We start from the raw sequence: 21,140 nt of genomic DNA, 5'->3' as shown, positions 1-21,140 counted from the left end.
GAAACTACTTAAGATCTCTATCAATTTAAGGTTTATGTTAAAAAAAAAAAGAGATGACATACCTGAGGTGCAGTGATGGAGTGAACAAAGTTTCGTTGAAAAAAAAAAAAAAACATTTAACGGACGGCGGTGCCCCGTCTTTATTATATTTATAAAGAGAGAATGTGCTGAAGGCAACCTGACTTAACTTAATTGATGATGTGATGCAGGCTTGTCTGTCAGGACGTTCATTGTCCAAGGAAGGACTCTGCTGCACATATCTGGAACCCTTCATAGCATACAGCTTGAACATTTGAGTTTAGCCTGTTGAAATTCCTTTGTGCTGAATCTTGGGTAATAAAACACTTTTATCGTGTTTGTCTTTCTTTAATACAAACTTAACAGAATAAGACTTGGTGATGTCTGGATCCGTCTAATGTAAAATATGTAGTTATTTATTTATTTATTGTGTGTGTTCGTATTCGTACACTGGTGCATTATTACCTCCTTTATTAAATAGGGAGAGACGTTGCCATGGGTCCTGCAAACCTACATCTTGACAGTCACTTTAAGATTAAGGTTCACGTGCAGGTTTTACTAATAGTGCACAACCCTGTACCTTTCCCTCTAATTCCTGTGTTCCCAGATGCGACGTGATCACCGGTACCGTCTTGGATTCAATACGATTTTTCCCTCTAGATATATAAAAAAAGAAAAAAGAAAAAAGATGTATAATAAAAACATTTTATAATAATAACAAAAAAAAAAAAAACATTTAAAACGAAACGTTAGGATTTTATTTGATTTTTTTCCACATGGTATATATCAGTGGAATGTTAGTACACTCGAAAACTTGAAATATATATCTGGTACAGAATGTTGATTTTTTTTCCGCAAATGATGGCAGCAAAGCAAATGATGTCATTGTCCGCCGATTCACCGCCGTTTGAGCCATGTATGGCCAGACCAGCATTGCAATTGTATCATTACCTCCATTCCTTTCTTTCATATATCGATATTTGTCTGGTTTCTTCCACGAAACAAGCAGAGTAGCTGTAGCAGTACATGTAAACACGGTCAGAAGGCTCGACAAGCTCTGCTTGTTTTGTTGAAGAATCCAGACAAATATTCATATATGAAAGAAAGGAATGGAGGTATTGATACAATAACAGTGCTGGTCTGCCCATACATAGCTGAAACAGAAGCGAATCGGCGGACAATGACGTCATTTGTTTTGCTGCCATCATTTGCGGAAGAAAAAAAAAATCTTTACCAGATATATATTTTAAGTTTTCAAGTGTACTTACATTCCATTGATATATATCATGTTAAAAAAAAAAAATCCAATGAAATCTTAACCTTGGTAGTGGTAGTCTAGCGGACGGACGTCAACCTTTGCACGTCAAAAGTACTGTTTGGTATTTTAAGAGTGTTGCTTATGTTATTTTTTTCTAATAAAAACTGCTTGATGAAAATTATTTTCTTCTCTGCACCGCTTTACAAAACATATTTGGTTATTCCATAAAGTTTCAGCATGTTTGTACACGGTTCCAGCAGGTGAAAAGTGTTTCCATGTTTTTTCTCTCTTCTATCAGTACATTTCAAAATATTGCCGCAAAATTTATTCACGGCGCGTGCGTTTCTAGGCAACATTGTATTGCGTAGCTAACGCAACCCTGAAGTGCCTCGCTGGTTTAGAATGAAGCGTAAATAACAATATTTGAAACTATTTATAAACTAGTTCGTCTTGTTCATGGGCAAAGATTCTAATATTTTACGCCGGTGGGCTACGTAGGGGTTAGAAGAGTACCTGATGGATTCAGGCGACACGTGCTGGTCAAATACTGTTTGACTGTCTCTTATGTCCAACTTTTCCTACCCGGAAAAAGTTGCCAATGACTTTAGATACAGCTGAGGACACGGTGCCTTTGGTAGAATCCTGAGAATTCCTATAAGGCAAGCTTCTTATTAACTGTAGTGCCCGAGTTTCCTTCAGAAGGGAGTGAAAGGCTAGATGAACCCCAAGAACGGACTCTGCTGCCGACACCTCATAGAACTGGCAGCTGAATTCCAGAGAAAGCGCCTCTCCCTCGTCGGTCCACACGCGCCTGAAGTAGTCATAGACGCAGATCAGTAGACACTACATGTACATTGACATAATTAGCAAAGGCGCCATTGAGTAGTTATTGTTAAATGATAAAATGGAAAATATGATCAACTACTCACTTAGGTATACTATAGAATATGAAAGTTCTTACCTGATGTGTTCTAAGTCTCGTTTGTTGCCGAGGAGAAGAGTGGTATGCCTCCGCAGGGGCACAGTAGAGGAACAGCTTGCTCTCGATGGAAGACAGTCTTGGTAACCGAAGGCAGCGTGTCCAGGAAGGAGTTTATTGTAAGAGTGATGTAACCTACACCCGTTAGTACTCCTTTCATAAATAGATTGCGACTTTTGTCCTTCATCACATAAGTCAAAGTTGCTGTGATAGCCTAGTGGAATTCGTCGTACCTTGTCGGTAGGAGACCAAGTTTTACCTTTGTTGTAATCATACCTAGGATGGTCTGGAACTAAGGTATCTATAGAATCATAATAAACATGACTAGCAATAAATGAGTTTTTGTTGTAATTACTGTCGTAATTATCTAAAGTTGTACCACATGGTAACTTAGTATGAAGACTGTGACAATGACAGCGGCAGTGACTGAAGGGCGTGTCATCACTGGTACTACGTGAAAAACCGTAGTAGGGAGTGGTGGCATGGTGAACACGGCTGGCAGGTTCCCGCCTCCCTTGCGAGGAGACCGGGAGAGATGACTGGAAAAGGTAACCCTGCCCAGTCGGTGATGGGTCAGCTTGGTAACACTGGTGTGTGTGGTGGTTTGTTGATGTGAGGCTGTGAAGTGACTGTGGATGTCGGGAACCAACACTGGTAATGGGTAAAATAGGCTGTCCATTAAAAACACAGTCACCGTTCGTTGTCCTATCGTTTTTAGTACAAGCAGGAATTTTTATTTCATGGGAAATGTTCGTGTGCGCAGTGCAATCACTAGTTTTATAGGAACTTGATTGTGGAGAGAAATTGGTGTTGAAGGAGGGATTTGTGTGGAAACAAGAATGAAGGATATGCAGAAGTTGTCTGGCGTGAATGAAGGAAGTTCTACTGGTGATGTCGTACACGACCACAAAGGCATGGGCCCAGGAGAGGTGGTTCAGGATTTGGTAAGGCGTCTGTAAAGATATGCTCACATTAAAGTCAGTTTTTAGATTGCATAGGTTATGGCACATTTACAGTGTAATTGTAAGATTTGTGCGATAAGTGTAAAGAACACTACGTAGATAATGAACAACTCGCCTGCATGGTGGTGACGTCCAGCAGCTGGAGGCAGGCGGGTGCATGGTCCACCGTGGTGTCGTGCTGGTATATCATTTCTGTCAGAAAAGAAAAAAAATAATAATACAGTAAAGTTATTAGCTGTAGATATGGTTCCCTTGCACAGTAAACACACAATTCACGTATTAAGCCTGATCACACTTACGCTTGCCGCTACCTGGATTGATCCTCTTAAGTACAACAACACACCAATGTTCGCATCAAACCAAGCACTAACCAAGTCTTTGCACATTTTCTTTGAGTTGGAGACACGATGGTCGACTAAACAACATCTTTGTACTTAAATACGGCACACCATTGATCATCATTTACACATAAACTGTAACTCCTCATTATTTAGCTTTACTTATTTGTACAAACTGATGAAATAATATTTAGCATTCTATATTATAGACTAATAAAAGAGGTTAAGTAATCTCTCTATATTATACGCTACTAACACCTAGCACTAAACAGATCATATGATGGCACGTGACATTCTCCCTACCAAGCATTGCACGATAACGCGGCACGTGGTATATATGGTATACAGTGAGCATCGCCGCACCTGGCGACCGATAACTCGCATGGTCCCGCTAGGCTGGTGAAAGATGCTGCAGCCAAAATGTGATTCTTACCCGAGTCTGAACTGTATTCCCCGATGTAGCGGCGGGTCAGAAAGCGTACGCTGATGGCTGTTGGAAAAAAAAAGTTAATTAATTAACTAATTAATAATAATAATAATAAATAATAAAAATAATAATAATAATGAAATAGGTATAGGTAATAATAAGGAAATAAATAATAATGAATTATAATAATAATAATAATAAGTAATTAGATAAATAAACAAACAAAATAAATAGATTAATTGATTAAAACAATAATGATAAGCTTTATATTTGAAAAGTGACATGCCAAAATTAATCTTATTGCTCGTCATCAGATAGTAAATTTTGTCTACCACAGTACCACTTGTGAACCGTCACTTCTCATCGGTATTTTCAGATTCCTCTGTGAAAATTTTGTGATGTACACATGAGTACGTAAAAGTGTATTTCAGCATTTACTGTGTGTGTGTATGTTGGTGTGTGTGTGTGTGTGTGTGTGTGTGTGTGTGTGTGTGTGTGTGTGTGTGTGTGTGTGTGTGTGTGTGTGTGTGTGTGTGTGTGTGTGTGTGTGTGTGTGTGTGTGTGTGTGTGTGTGTGTGTGTGTGTGTGTGTGTGTGTGTGTGTGTGTGTGTGTGTGTGTGTGAAGTAATATGTTCTATTTAAAGAAAGCTATCAGATTTTAATGAATGGATTGATAAATAAATATATCTCTTGGGCTAGACGCACACTGCTGCTAGTTTGTTGGACTTCATGGAAAACATGCCTAGTTTTGCGATGCAGTGCGTACACAACCTGATGCAGCATTACCTAAGTAAGCTGTACCGCCACACTGATCTGTTGTCATGCTCAAGAATAGGAGGTAGACGTCCTCGGGTAGTGAGGCGTGCCGTGACCCCAAGCTCTACACTTCCAACCCGGTCTCCCATCTCCCCCAGACAACCTCCATCATCTATCCAATATTGTATTTTTACCCACATTCCTTGTTTAGCCAACACTTGCACTCCTCCCTTTATTCATCCCATTATATATATATATATATATATATATATATATATATATATATATATATATATATATATATATATATATATATATATATATATATATATATATATATATATATATATATATATATATATATATATATATATATATATATATATATATATATATACACACACACACACACACACACACACACACATTATTTATCTATTTGTGTGTGTGTGTGTGTGAGAGAGAGAGAGAGAGAGAGAGAGAGAGAGAGAGAGAGAGAGAGAGAGAGAGAGAGAGAGAGAGAGAGAGAGAGAGAGAGAGAACTTGCTACCAATCACAGAGAAGCACAAAGATGATTTATTTTAGACATTGTTCTCTGTACAGCCTGATATGAGGTTTGGCCGCCACGCCTGCAATATTATGACAAGGTGCATCACTTGCCTTTATCGTGATACAGTGAGCACTGGACATCACGAGCTCTGTGTAAGTCCGTCTGTGTGGCATGGAGGTAAATAAAGTTCAAGAGGATGATTGGTGTCAGACTCGGTGGCGAATTGTCTCCTCCCTGTTGGGAGGGTTGCGGACGGTTGCGTCCAGCAGTAAGACCGTCGCAGCAACGCCCACTCATGACCTCTACTCATGGCCCTGACACGCCCTGACTTTCCTTCTTATCTCTTGACTGCAACAAGTTCACAGTTCATTTCCGGAATCGGCAATAATTTAAATAATGACTGATCAGGCAGGTGATGATTTATTTTCTTTCCTATGATTATTAGAAACCCAATAAATAGGAAAACATCATCTGTCGTGGCCGGTATTGGCTACTCGGAGAGGCTGCTTCACGGCGACCCTTTGTTTGCATTTTTTCGAGCGTGACCGTCACACCTCAGCCAAGATACCTCACTCCCTCCAAAATGGTGGTTCTCTCCCTCAACCTTAACATACACACACACACACACACACACGCACACGGACCGGGCGCCCCCCTCCCCTCTCTCTCTCTCTCTCTCTCTCTCTCTCTCTCTCTCTCTCTCTCTCTCTCTCTCTCTCTCTCTCTCTCAGCAAGTATTTCCCGTTGAAAAATATTATCATGATCAATTTTCCAGCATCAAACAGATAACGGAGTGTAGTTCGCTAATTACATGAAAGCATTCCTTGCATATAATTTTTCTTGCGTATCAACAGTATATAAATTACTTTTTTTTTTTTTTCATGTGTTGCTACACACTGCATACCTTCTCGAGGCTGAAGTAAACTGACTCACTCACCTTCGAGTCTCACGGTTAGCAAGCATCGTCAAAGGGATGAGGCGACGCCCGTCACCCACAGCCCATAGGATCTCATAACACGAACGAGCGGAAAGTCTTTTTATATAAATTCGATTGCGTAGCGATATTATGCTTCTGACGGCAAATATGAACCAATATTGGGAAAATAGAAAAATGAAGCATTTAAATGTCTAATAGTTACAGAACATCGCTAAAATTTGCTACTTTGGCTGTGAGTGTTACAGCACGATACACCTTACCTGTCAAGGGAACTACAAGGTCGACCGTGACGAGTGTAGACATCTAGATAGGCAGAATCAGAGGCAAGGGTCAAGACCTGCTCAGACAAGACTGCGGCATTGGAAAACAAAAAGACCAACGGGCTTAAGAAGATATTATAATGAGGGAAATACTATTGGTAACTTCATTCCACGTGATGTAACCTGTCATCGTAAAAGTACACGTGTGTGTAATAATAATAATAATAATAATAATAATAATAATAATAATAATAATAATAATAATAAATGGTTTATTATTAAGGCAGTTTACAAACTGAAAATGTACAAAGGGGGTGGGGAAATACTTAACATTAATTCTAAAGCTAAGTCTAATCTAGAAGCGAAATACTATTTATTGATGGCTCGCACCATGGTGGCAATCGTGTGTGTGTGTGTGTGTGTGTGTGTGTGTGTGCTGTAGATATGTTAACTTGTCAAGAAGGAATCTTAGCGAAGTTTTGATGCATTCTATAAAATACCTGTTCTAGAATTTTCAATATTGGAAGTGGGGGATGGAGTGGTAGTGTAAGAGAGACTAGTGAAGACGGATGTGGGGAAATATATATATATATATATATATATATATATATATATATATATATATATATATATATATATATATATATATATATATATATATATATATATATATATATATATATATATATATATATATATGTTCAGGAAAGGAATGATAAAAGGAATCATGCTGCTCTGTCGCCTCATTTCGAGGCTGCCTTCATAGAAATACTTCTTGCTTCACACAGCTACACTAGAGAGGTTCTTAATTCAGGTTGTGAGTATTTGTGCATTAGCTATGTCTATTGACTTAGCGAGCAACATGGAAAGTGTTGCCTGTGAGTGGTCCCTACTGGCAAGGACTGTATTATGTATTAGAGTCGTCAACTGGAAGAAGAACTGAACAGTAGTGCCCACCCGACATGCAAGTAAATACAGCCTTGGCCTCTATGTACTTCTATTACGCTCACTCGTGTTTTTTTTTTTTTTACTCCAGTGCACAAAATTCAAACTGAAAATCTTGGAAGACACAGTAACACTGATGAAAACGGCTTATGTAGAGGAAACGATTAACAACTTTGGAGAAAGCATCACCCCACAGACAGACAGATAATACTAAAGTTGTCCTTGGCTGTTTACACTTTTCACGTTACCAAAATTTTTTTCTTTTTCTTTTTCCGGAATGCATGCGACCTATCGTCTTCTGAATCAGTTCACCCCTTTCCAAGTGTTGAGCGCAATGGTCTTCCTGTGACCTCTTCCCTTGACCTCGTCCCTTTGAATGCCGTCCTAGTTTCACCTGCTCTTCCACGGCATTAGTAAATTCAGGGATGGCGCAGCTACTCACCGCACACCACCATGTGGGTGGGGCACTGGAATCATGAAAAAACCACTGAATACTGTACTACGTTGCCTCCTCGCTTTTCATGGCTGAGTGGGCAGTTTTTGTCTCCCTTTGGCGGACTGTTATCCCATTCGCAAAGACTGGGTAAAAGAAGCAGATAACGACGCTTCGCCAGTGTTTGCATAGAGAACATTAGTGAAGCAGAGTGAAGGAAGTCAAGCATAACTCGTGGCAAATACTATTCGGACCAGTGTAGAGAAAGTGGTGGCCACCGAACGGCGCCACTGGGTAAACACAGGGTGGCGGCCGCGAGCTCAACTGGAAGATGCCGGCACAATATGACAAGGGGTGGGAGGCGGGATGGGTAAGCTGTTGCGAAGCTGACAGTATGGGACGGCGCTGTAACCACTACACACCAAAGAGAAGGACCAGTTAGATACTTACGCTGTTGTTAATACTCGTATCCCTGAAATATGATACTCATACCTAAAACAGTTACAGAACAATACATCGTAATCAGGCGTAGACGCAGTGTAAACACTTTTGCCACTGACAGTTGGGATGTCTATTACAAGACAAGACGTCCATTGATCCGTCATCGAAAAAAAAAAATATTGTTTTTCCTTGAGGTGAAGTCGAGCAGCGGCGAACAGCGACGAGTGGTGCGAGATGCTGGGAGGTCATGTGTGCAATCTGGACTTTGTGCATGTTATATTTCAGGGTACGTGTGTGTGTGTGTGTGTGTGTGTGTGTGTGTGTGTGTGTGTGTGTGTGTGTGTGTGTGTGTGTGTGTGTTTCATTGATGTGTCTTAAGTATCACAGAGATGTATCATCAGAGGTAAGAGGTTTTCGTTATTTGTGCCCTCTCTGGTGAGCACGTCCTTTCTACAGACAGTAATGAACCAGTCACCTAAAAAGACTTTACTTTCCCCGGAACTACAGTAAGACACCAACAGCGCACACGTATCCACTGGAGTAAACATCGACCAACTCCTCTGGTGAACGTGTCACGGAATGTTCTAAGATCGATTTAGGTATAGTTACGGAGCTGGAAAAGCACCCTTACTAACCCTGTAAGGTTGTAGTGGGGGAAGAAAGCTTCATACGAGTAAAGTAAATCGGTACCGAGAAAGTGGGAGAGGAAAGGCTGAGCGGGCCCTGAGTTGGAAGATGGATGATGGCAGGAGTGAAGGTTTGCTGTCCGTCCCGCCACCTTGGCGTGAGCGGCGTGTGACCAAGACGGTCGAGAGGGAGGATTGGCTTGGCAGACACTGTACAGAACCCTCAGAGCTTCGCGGGACTGTCTCAGAGAAGCAGAAGGCACAGACTGAGGTGACTAAAAACATTAAGTCACCACGTCCTACAAAGTTTGTGGATTATTGTGCATTAGTATATTCAAATAAACACTATGAACAAAATTAATAAGTAAGTATACTAACAGGCTAACAGGTGTGCGTGGTCGACTCTCCCTCCGAACTAAGCATGATTTTTGCAGATGGAAACACACATTTCACACCCTGCCAGAAACAAGCAAAGCCCAGCAGGGAGCAGCCCAGCGGTCTGCTACTCGTAGTTGGATGGTGACGGTCGGGTTTGGTGAGGCTAAATATTTACTCAAACGTTTTCTACAATCTTGTTGTCTCATTCTGGACTAATCTTTATAGCTCACAGTATTTTGCAAAATCTTCCTTTTGACAACATGGCATATTGGCTTAGTCAGTACTAGCTTCATAGGTGGCAAAAATAACTAAATAAATAAAATAAAAAGTAAATAAAGTAAAAAGTAAAGTAAATAAGTAAAAAGGTGGGGTAGGAGACAGGGACGGATAAAGGAAAATAAATAAGGAAATTACATCAGACAGAATGGTAACGATATATATATATATATATATATATATATATATATATATATATATATATATATATATATATATATATATATATATATATATATATATATATATATATATATATAATATATTCACACACACACACACACACACACACACACACATGATTAAATAAGAGAGAGAGAGAGAGAGAGAGAGAGAGAGAGAGAGAGAGAGAGAGAGAGAGAGAGAGAGAGAGAGAGAAGGGAGCGGGTAAGTGTGTGTGTGTGTGTGTGTGTGTTAACCCGAGCTCGTCAGCAGTTACGCCGGCGTCAACGTTGAGAGATGGAATAAGAAAGATAATAATAATACAATCAGCTGTCCCAAGCCACGGATGACTAAGGCCAACGCTTCCTTACGAGACACACCTCATGCCGCCCGCCTCACCTGACTTGCCGACTCCTTTGTCCCCAACGACGACGATGTTGGTAACACTGTCTGCAGGGAGGAGAAACCTGCTGTTCTCCTTGATGTTGCTGTTGATGCTGTTAGTGACGCTGCTACCACTGTTGATAGTGGTGGTTGTGGCGGTGGTGCTTTTACGAGTACTCTTGTCATTATTGTTCTTACCAGATTTCTTGATGCTGTTTCGCAATTTAATGCTATTGCTGAATACACTTCCTCGATGGAAAAAGTTTCTGAAACTTTTATTGCTGCTGTTACTGCTGGTTTGACTTTCATAACTGCTGTTACTACTGAGGCTGTTAGTCTTGAGTTTGACGCCCTTAGTCGCGCTGTCTCCGATGTCTGCTTTGCCATTGACGTTGAACTCCAAGCAGGCAGTTGTGGTGGTGGTGGTGAGGGCTACACTGGCGGGACTGTTGGTGCCGGTTCCGATGCGGCGTTTTCTTGAATCATTTCTAGGGCTAAAAGTAAACTTTTTCCCTGGTCTGTTATTGGTTTGGACGTTTATGCTTTCACTGTTATGGGTGCTGCTAGAGACGAAACTGTTCCCTGTGCTGCCATTGCTGCCACTGCTATTTGTGCTGTTAAAGCTGATGCTGTCGCTGTTATTAGTATTAGAAAACTCGCTGGAACTCGTGCTTGAAGACCTGCCGCGAGAAGCACTGCCGTCACCATCAGCTGCTACATGTGACTTGTAACACTGGAGACCGGCGCTCACCCTTGTATTGGCGGGGTGGGGGAGGAGGCAGTGTTGGTCCCTTGGGTCGTCCTCCTGACCAGTCTCGTCAGCCACGGTCTGGAGGCACGCCCTGTACTGGTCCCGCTCGCGCCCGCCCCCCACCCGCTCCAACCTCTCACCTCTCGGTTGGAACTTGACAGTCGTCGTCACCAATTCAGTGTCCGTAGTCAGTGGCAATGAAGCAAGGAAACCTATCTTGAACTTCATTTTCATTTGTTGGCGTGAGCAAAATCTCGTTGACTTTATATTAACCACATCAGTCCAAAGAAAAGACTAAAGTCCCCTACAAAACAAGTATCACGTGTTTTCTTTCACGGATTCGGAATTTGCATTTTGTATTTCTCTTATACACACTTATTAGTTTTCCAGATGTCCAATTTCGTCATCAACTTGACGCATTCCTCTTTTTGAGTCTTGTAGATATAACGAAGTTATGCATAATGCAATCGATTCTTTATCAGATGAACGACAGGTCGCTGCCAGTCTGCACACCCTCTCACACACTTCACCACAGAGCAACTGATGTGTGATAGGCCGACCTGCTCCCGCAACCCTCATGACCTCTGGCAGGTTGCAACGCTTTCTTTCTGCCTTCTACTTGGAAGTGAATAAATATAAATTCGACGATGGCGAATATCTATTGTTCGAGTACGCTGAGTTATTCTTATATAAAACAGAAGTAGAGGAGAACAAGAAGCTGTGTGTTGAATCATACGTGCAATGTTGATCATCCCGCCCACTAGCACTGCAGTTGCCAAATGTTGGCGGATAAGGAAATTCTCACCACCGCCTTAATTTTCCCCCTGCGTGCTGGATGCTCCACAACCACCATCACCATCTTTGCCCTTCGATTGCTGGAAGGGAGGGATTTCCGCATTTCCGCACATAATTTTCGGAAACCCGGTAAAGAAAATCGTATTATCAAGGAATGCAGTTTAACTATAATGTGCTCATAGATATTTTATGAAGGCAGTAATAACAAAAAATCGAGTTATGCAGAGAGAGAGAGAGAGAGAGAGAGAGAGAGAGAGAGAGAGAGAGAGAGAGAGAGAGAGAGAGTACGCGTATAATCTCTGAAACATTTCTCTAGATCACGATAACGTTAATGACACGTATCACCACCTCCGTCTGACCCGCCGCCCCCTGCCTCGCATCTTCAAAATGCTTGCAAATCTTACGGGAGAGAAAAAAAAAAAAATATATATATATATATATATATATATATATATATATATATATATATATATATATATATATATATATATATATATATATATATATTACAAGGAATCTGTGTATTCAGGGATTTCACTAAATCTCTTCTAATTTCGTAAAAAAAAAAAAAAAATCAATATTAATATTTCAGATGTTATTTCTTTCTATTGGTAAAGTTAATGTTAAATTTGGTCTGCTTAGATTGTCTGTAAATTCATTTTATCAAACCAACCATATATCCTTGAATATAGAAATATACAAATGAACTTCAGATTTCTGTATGCCTGTAAGTTTTATGCAGTAAAAATTTATTTTAAATCTATCTAGCATGGTTAATTGGTTAAACTGAATCTATCTAACATTTTCAGTAAAGGAAATACTATCGGAAATGCGATTGCTAAAATATTTTTGCACGCAATTACTAGAGTTCATGAAATCCCTGATAATACAGACTCCATAACACACACACACACACACACACACACACACACACACACACACACACACACACACACAGGTTGTCCCATAAGTTTCCATACATATGGTATCACGAACGCCATTACAAACATAAATCCAGATGTGTTTGAACGTGTTCTTCAGCAGTGGTGGACACGCATTGAAATGTGTTTTCATCACAAAGGCAGTCATGTAGAACATATTGTATAAATAAATTTTTTTTTTGTATAATTATATAATTTCTTATAAGTTTTTCTATGTATGGAACTTATGGGACAATATATATATATATATATATACTCGTATATATATATATATATATATATATATATATATATATATATATATATATATATATATATATATATATATATATATATATATATATATATATATATATATATATATATATATATATATATATATATATATATATATATATATATATATATATATATATATATATATATATATATATATATATATATATATATATATATATATATATATATATATATATATATATATATATATATATATATATATATATATATATATATATATATATATATATATATATATATATATATATATATATATATATATATATATATATATATATATATATATATATATATATATATATATATATATATATATATATTTATTTATTTATTTATTTATTTATTTATTTATTTATTTACTTATCTGTGCTGTATACCTCTCACCTAACTCCTCTGACTAAAAGAAATTTTTTGACTGCTTAACTTCCAAAGTGGAGCACATTGAATTAAAATGGCACTTTTTATTTTTCAGTAAAACTTACATATATAAAATATGGCATTACAATGATATTTTTTTTCATTTCTCACTAAAACGTACGTATATATATAAAAAAAAAATTACTATGGCACATTTTAAACGTAAACTTCAAGCCTGTCTTGAATGGCAGTACGACAAGTGGGACATGTTGCCGGGTTGTTAGCATCTGCTGCTGATACAAGGATAGTTATGCAATCTGCACAGAAGGAGGCATGTCGGCAGGGCAAAAGAACAACTGTCCTTTCCCTTCGCCTTAAGCAGATGCTGCACCGAAGTTCGGGAGGAACATCTTGAGTACCAGCTGCGTTGTCAGGGCCTTGATGCTCATCCCCACTTTCATCAGCACTGTCTCCAGGAAGTTGAAATGCTGAAACAGAGCTATCAAATGTGTAAGCGACAGCATTAATGTATTGGGTTAATGTGTATGTGCCATTCTGTAATTGTTCTTTCAAGTTCTGCCTGCGCTCAATGTTTCTGACAAACTTCTCCTTTTTCTGACGAGTGATGTCCAAGCCAGCATCCACACGTTCAATGTCCTTAGTTGTGTCTGTTATCAGATTATTCAGATGTGTGAGGAAAGTGTAAATGTTTGGCTTGTGCTGGCGGACAATGGCTTTCAGTCTGCTGTGGTACGACTCTGCATCATTGTTAGTTCCACGAGAAAATTCGAAGACAGATAACCGTTGTGGAGTGACTTTTCGAATCCAGTACTCTGTGATGTAGGTTTTGAATGCAGTAATTTTTGGCTGGGAATGATCATTCAAGTCAAAATTTTCTTGGAACAGAGAGTCAACTGCTTCATGCATCTGGTTGGCTGGCACATAACTTAGTGTCATGATCTTTTTGACCCACTTATTAAACTGTTTGTTGTCTTTGTAAAGTTCAGTTAGCCCCAGTTTCTGAATTTTCCGGTACAGGTTTTGTGAAAAGTGGAACTGACAGCCCCCAATCTGAACCTGTGGCCAGCAAGAGCGAATTGCTTTACCAGAACTGCTTTCAAAATCACCCATTGCTTGTTCAGGATTCAGGTTGGGGATGAGTTCCTTCACTCTTTGCATTGTGATATCATACAACTTTTTAGACTTTGATGTCATCAAGGTGAAGATGAGTGGGAATGAATGACCTTTGTAAAATCCAAGTAATGTGAAGAGCTGGTAGAAGAGTGCAGGCACAGTGTAAAAAGTACCATCAAAATTCCATTCCTTAATTGTGGTCATCAGTGGTACCAGGGTTAGAGAATAAAAAATAATTGCCAAATGACCACTTCCCTGATCTGTGACGACAGATCTGAAGTTTACGTTAAAGGCCTGGGCCTCTAAGCTTTCTAGAATGTTGGCGCACTCCTCTGCAGTGTGTGGTTGCCTCGGTTGAATTCGGCGCTTGGCTCGAAGCATGCTTCGCTCTACAGATGAGAAAGACACATCTGCTCCATGTTGGTGATGTCTTGTTACCCGCCTGAAGATCTCGGAGTTGCTGGTAGAGCCCACATCCTCAGCAGCCTTCATCTTGAGAGTGTTCCTCAGATCTGTTGCAGCATAGTCGGATGATTCATGGTTGTGACCTTGCGTTGCTCTGATGACACCAGTTGTCTGTAAAATATAACTGCTTAATAATTCGAACAACACCTAACACCACCATCATCACCAGTGACTCTGCCAGTGATCTCCATCGTTTTAACGGAAAACCTTTAGCAGTGAAGTTGATTAAATCTTACCAAACTCCTGGTCTATAACATTTTACAACTGTTCTTACCTCCGACAATACGGCTCTTCCTCCACAGTTGGGGTGATGAATGCAACGCAGGTATAGTTTGTTGTTTCTTGCCACATTTCGGAGGTACCGGAATCCAGAGTTGTCTTTGTAAACCACTGCATTGAAGCGGATGTTCCCCTCAATACTAGCCATGCTTGGTCCAGGCGCAATCGAGTACAATAATGCCGTCTGTCCCGTCGAATGGAGAAAAAAATACTGCTGGGTCGAGACTAAACTCGACCCATGATGTCTGAATGTGAACGATACTACGCCGAACGGATGTATAACAACTTATCTACTTGTTGACTAGTCAAGGTCGGCAGGAGTGTACTGAGCCAGAAGCTCCGAGTGCAGAGGCGCCAAGCTAGGGGGTGCGCCTGTAGGAGCAATGTAGGAGATGTGACAACATATTATTGTGTGTAGCAGATATGCTGTATCCTTGTAGGATATGTGACAGAACAGGTTTTTGAGTGTAGGAGGTATGCTGTATCTCTGTAGGAAATATGGCATTACTCTAAAACTGGTGTATTTAAAGGATATTTGACCTGGAGGGTAGTCATTTTATGTGTAGGATATATGACGGATACTTGTTTTTGTGTAGGAAATATGACCATCTATGTGTAGGATATGTGGCAGTACTCCAGTTATTGTAGGCTTGTAGGAGAAGTGACTACGCCCCATTCTGACCCTCTTCCGTTTTGCAGAGATCTTCATTCTTGGAGACTTCAATGTTCACCACCAGCTTTGGCTTTCCTCATGACTGAACTAGCCTACAACTTTGCTATCTTCCATGACCTAGAGCAATTGGTGCAACACCCTACTCGTATTCCTGACCGTCTTGGAGATACGCCCAACATTCTTGACCTTTTCCTGACCTCTAATCCTTCTGCTTATGCTGTCACCCTTTCTTCTCCATTGGGCTCCTCCGATCACAATCTCATTTTTGTATCTTATCCTATCGCTCCAATCCCTCCTCATGATCCCCCTAAGCGAAGGTGCCTCTGGCGTTTTGCCTCTGCTAGTTGGGGGGACCTGAGAAGGTATTTTGCTGATTTTCCTTGGAATGACTACTGATTCCGTGTCAGAGACCCGTCTTTGTGTGCTGAGCGCATAACAGAGGTGATAGTGTCTGGCATGGAGGCATACATTCCTCACTCTTTTTCTCGATCTAAACCTTCCAAACCTTGGTTCAACACAGCTTGTTCTTGTGCTATACATGATAGAGAGTGGCCCACAAAAGGTACTTAAGCCTTCCATCACCAGAATCTCATGCACTTTATATTTCTGCCCGGAACCATGCCAAGTCTGTTCTCCAACTAGCCAAAACTCCTTCGTTAACAGAAAGTGTCAAAATCTTTCAAGATCTAACACCCCTCGTGATTTCTGGCATCTAGCCAAAAATATCTCCAATAACTGCTTATTTTTCTTTCCCTACTTTATTTCAACCAGATGACACCACTGCTATCACAGCTATTTCTAAAGCTGAACTCTTCGCTCAAGCCTTTGCTAAAAACCCTACCTTGGACGATTCTGGGCTGGTTCCTCCCTCTCCTCCTCCCTCTGACTACTTCATGTTACCTATTAAAATTCTTCTTAATGATGTTTTCTATGCCCTCGCTGGCCTAAACCCTCGGAAGGCTTATGGACCTGATGGGATCCCTCCTATTGTTCTCCGAAACTGTGCCTCCGTGCTTGCACCTTGCCTAGTCAAACTCTTTCAGCTCTGTCTGTCAACATGTACCTTTCCTTCCTGCTGGAAGTTTGCCTACATTCAGCCTATCCCTAAAAAGGGTGACCGTTCTAATCCCTCAAACTGCCGTCCTATTGCTTTAATCTCCTGCCTATCTAAAGTTTTTTAATCTATCTTCAAGAGGAAGATTCTTAAACATCTATCACTTCACAACCTTCTATCTGATCGCATGTATGGGTTCCGTCAAGGCCGCTCCACTGGTGATCTTCTGGCTTTCCTTATTGAGTCTTGGTCATCCTCTTTTAGAGATTTTGGTGAAACTTTTGCTGTTCCCTTGGACATATCAAAAGCTTTTGATAGAGTCTGGCATAAAGCTTTGATTTCCAAGCTACCCTCCTTTGGCTTCTATCCTTCTCTCTGTAACTTCATCTCAAGTTTCCTTTCTGACCGTTGTATTACTGCTGTGGTAGACGGTCACTGTTCTTCTAAATCTATTAACAGTTGTGTTCCTCAGGGTTCTGTCCTGTCACTCACTCTTTTCTTATTATTCATTAATGATCTTCTAAACCAAACTTCTCGTCCTAACCACTCCTACACTGATAATACCACCCTGCACTTTTCCACGTCTTTTCATAGACGTCCAACCCTTCAGGAAGTAAACATTTCACGCAGGGAAGCCACAGAACGCCTGACTTATGATCTTTCTAAAATTTCTGATTGGTGCAAAGAAAACTTGGTATTGTTCAATGCCTCAAAAACTCAATTCCTCCATCCATCAACTGGACACAACCTACCAGATAACTATCCCCTCTTCTTCAGTGACACTCAACTGTCCCCTCTACTACACTGAACATCCCCTGTCTGTCCTTTACTTATAATCTGAACTGGAAACTTCACATCTCATCTCTAGCTAAAACGGCTTCTATGAAGTTAGGCGTTCTGAGACGTCTCTGCCAGTTTTTCTCCCCCCCAGCTGCTAACTCTGTACAAGGACCTTATCCGTTCATGTATGGAGTATGCTTCACATGTCTGGGGGGTTCCACTCATACCGCTCTTCTAGAAAGGGTGGAATCAAAAGCTTTTCGTCTCATCAACTCTTCTCCTCTAACTGATTTTCTTCAGCCTCTCTCTCATCGCTACAGTGTTGCATCTCTAGGTGCTCTTCTGATCTTACTAACTGCATGCCTCCCCTCCTCCAGCGGCCTCGCTGCACAAGTCTTTTTCTTCTTTCTCTCACCCCTATTCTGTCCACCTCTCTTATGCAAGAGTTAACAAGTATTCTCAATCATTCGTCCCTTTCCCTGGTAAACTCTGGAGCTCCCTGCCTGCTTCTGTATTTCCACCTTCCTATGACTTGAATTCCTTCAAGAGGAAGGCTTCAAGACACTTATCCTTCAGTTTTTGACTACCGCTTTGGACCCTTTTCTGGGACTGGCATCTCAGTGGGCTTTTTGTTTTTTATTGGATTTTTGTTGCCCTTGGCCGGTGTCCCTTCTACATAAAACACACACACACACACACACACACACACACACACACACACACACACACACACACACACACACACACACACACACACACACACACACACACACACACACACACACGTTTTTTTTTTTTTTTATGTAGGAAGGACACTGGCCAAGGGCAACAAAAATCTAATAAAAAAAATGCCCACTGAAATGCCAGTCCCATAAAAGGGTCAAAGCAGTGGTCAAAAATTGATGAATAAGTGTCTTGAAACCTCCCTCTTGAAGGAATTCAAGTCATAGGAAGGTGGAAATACAGAAGCAGGCAGGGAGTTCCAGAGTTTACCAGAGAAAGGGATGAATGATTGAGAATACTGGTTAACTCTTGCGTTAGAGAGGTGGACAGAATAGGGGTGAGAGAAAGAAGAAAGTCTTGTGCAGCGAGGCCGCGTAAGGAGAGGAGGCATGCAGTTAGCAAGATCATAAGAGCAGTTAGCATGAAAATAGCGGTAGAAGACAGCTAGATATGCAACATTGCGGCGGTGAGAGAGTCATTCAGTTAGAAGGAGAGGAGTTGATGAGACGAAAAGCTTTTGATTCCACCCTGTCTAGAAGAGCAGTATGAGTGGAACCCCCCCAGGACATGTGAAGCATACTCCATACATAGACGGATAAGGCCCTTGTACAGAGTTAGCAGCTGGGGGGGGGGGGTGAGAAAAACTGGCGGAGACGTCTCAAAACACCTAACTTCATAGAAGCTGTTTTAGCTAGAGATGAGATGTGAAGTTTCCAGTTCAGATTATAAGTAAAGGACAGACCGAGAATGTTCAGTGTAGAAGAGGGGGACAGTTGAGCGTCATTGCAGAAGAGGGAATAGTTGTCTGGAAGGTTGTGTCGAGTTGATAGATGGAGGAATTGAGTTTTTGAGGCATTGAACAATACCAGGTTTGCTCTGCCCCAATCAGAAATTTTAGAAAGATCAGAAGTCAGGCGTTCTGTGGCTTCCCTGCGTGATATGTTTACCTCCTGAAGGGTTGGATGTCTATGAAAAGACGTGGAAAAGTGCAGGGTGGTATCATCAGCGTAGGAGTGGATAGGACAAGAAGTTTGGTTTAGAGGATCATTAATGAATAATAAGAAGAGAGTGGGTGACAGGACAGAACCCTGAGGAACACAACTGTTAATAGATTTAGGAGAAGAACAGTGACCATCTACCACAGCAGCAATAGAACGGTCAGAAAGGAAACTTGAGATGAAGTTACAGAGAGAAGGATAGAAACCGTAGGAGGGTAGTTTGGAAATCAAAGCTTTGTGCCAGACTCTATCAAAAGCTTTTGATATGTCCAAGGCAACAGCAAAAGTTTCACCAAAATCTCTAAAAGAGGATGACCAAGACTCCGTAAGGAAAACCAGAAGATCACCAGTAGAGCATCCTTGACGGAACCCATACTGGCGATCAGATAGAAGGTTGTGAAGTGATAGATGTTTAAGAATCTTCCTGTTGAGGATAGATTCAAAAACTTTAGATAGGCAGGAAATTGAAGCAATAGGACGGTAGTTTGAGGGATTAGAACGGTCACCCTTTTTAGGAACAGGTTGAATGTAGGCAAACTTCCAGCAAGAAGGAAAGGTAGATGTTGACAAACAGAGCTGAAAGAGTTTGACTAGGCAAGGTGCAAGCACGGAGGCACAGTTTCGGAGAACAATAGGAGGGACCCCATCAGGTCCATAAGCCTTCCGAGGGTTTAGGCCAGCGAGGGCATGGAAAACATCATTGCGAAGAATATTAATAGGTGGCATGAAGTAGTCAGAGGGTGGAGGAGAGGGAGGAACAAGCCCAGAATCGTCCAAGGTAGAGTTTTTAGTAAAGGTTTGAGCCAAGAGTTCAGCTTTAGAGATAGATGTGATAGCAGTGGTGCCATCTGGTTGAAATAGAGGAGGGAAAGAAAAAGAAGCAAAGTTATTGGAGATATTTTTGGCTAGATTCCAGAAATCACGAGGGGAGTTAGATCTTGAAAGGTTTTGACATTTTCTGTTAATGAAGGAGTTTTTGGCTAGTTAGAGAACAGACATGGCATGGTTCCGGGCAGAAATATAAAGTGCATGAGATTCTGGTGATGGAAGGCTTAAGTACCTCTTGTGGGCCACCTCTCTATCATGTATAGCATGAGAACAAGCTGTGTTAAACCAAGGTTTAGAAGGTTTAGGACGAGAAAAAGAGTGAGGAATGTATGCCTCCATGCCAGACACTATCACCTCTGTTATGTGCTCAGCACACAAAGACGGGTCTCTGACACGGAAGCAGTAGTCATTCCAAGGAAAATCAGCAAAATACCGCCTCAGGTCCCCCCAACTAGCAGAGGCAAAACGCCAGAGGCACCTTCGCTTAGGGGGATCATGAGGAGGGATTGTAGTGATAGGACAAGATAGAGATATGAGACTGTGATCGGAGGAGCCCAACGGAGAAGAAAGGGTGACAGCATAAGCAGAAGGATTAGAGGTCAGGAAAAGGTCAAGAATGTTGGGCGTATCTCCAAGACGGTCAGGAATACGAGTAGGGTGTTGCACCAATTGCTCTAGGTCATGGAGGATAGCAAAGTTGTAGGCTAGTTCACCAGGATGGTCAGTGAAGGGAGAGGAAAGCCAAAGCTGGTGGTGAACATTGAAGTCTCCAAGAATGGAGATCTCTGCAAAAGGGAAGAGGGTCAGAATGTGCTCCACTTTGGAAGTTAAGTAGTCAAAGAATTTCTTATAGTCAGAGGAGTTAGGTGAGAGGTATACAGCATAGATAAATTTAGTTTGAGAGTGACTCTAGTCGTAGCCAGATGGTGGAA

At 40.9% G+C, this 21,140-nt stretch overlaps 2 protein-coding genes across 2 annotated transcripts; both read right to left on the bottom strand.

The window, feature by feature from the left end:
* Window positions 1-429: 429 nt before the first annotated feature.
* Window positions 430-11,457, bottom strand: LOC135104192 (uncharacterized). Its single transcript, XM_064011302.1, has 5 exons — window positions 10,146-11,457; window positions 3,989-4,045; window positions 3,333-3,409; window positions 2,238-3,208; window positions 430-2,087 (listed from the first exon to the last, which is right to left on the bottom strand). Exons 1-5 carry the CDS (start codon window positions 11,113-11,115, stop codon window positions 1,817-1,819), a joined length of 2,346 nt encoding a protein of 781 aa, XP_063867372.1. The 5' UTR covers window positions 11,116-11,457; the 3' UTR covers window positions 430-1,816.
* Window positions 11,458-13,363: 1,906 nt separating this feature from the next.
* On the bottom strand, window positions 13,364-15,826 carry LOC135104194 (uncharacterized). The gene is made up of 2 exons (XM_064011305.1): window positions 15,148-15,826; window positions 13,364-14,984 (listed from the first exon to the last, which is right to left on the bottom strand). Exons 1-2 carry the CDS (start codon window positions 15,298-15,300, stop codon window positions 13,491-13,493), a joined length of 1,647 nt encoding a protein of 548 aa, XP_063867375.1. The 5' UTR covers window positions 15,301-15,826; the 3' UTR covers window positions 13,364-13,490.
* Between the last annotated feature and the right edge of the window lie 5,314 nt (window positions 15,827-21,140).

Source organism: Scylla paramamosain, chromosome 10, assembly GCF_035594125.1.
Source record: "Scylla paramamosain isolate STU-SP2022 chromosome 10, ASM3559412v1, whole genome shotgun sequence".
Classification (NCBI taxonomy): Eukaryota; Metazoa; Arthropoda; class Malacostraca; order Decapoda; family Portunidae; genus Scylla; species Scylla paramamosain.
This window is presented reverse-complemented; position numbering and strand designations above follow the sequence as displayed.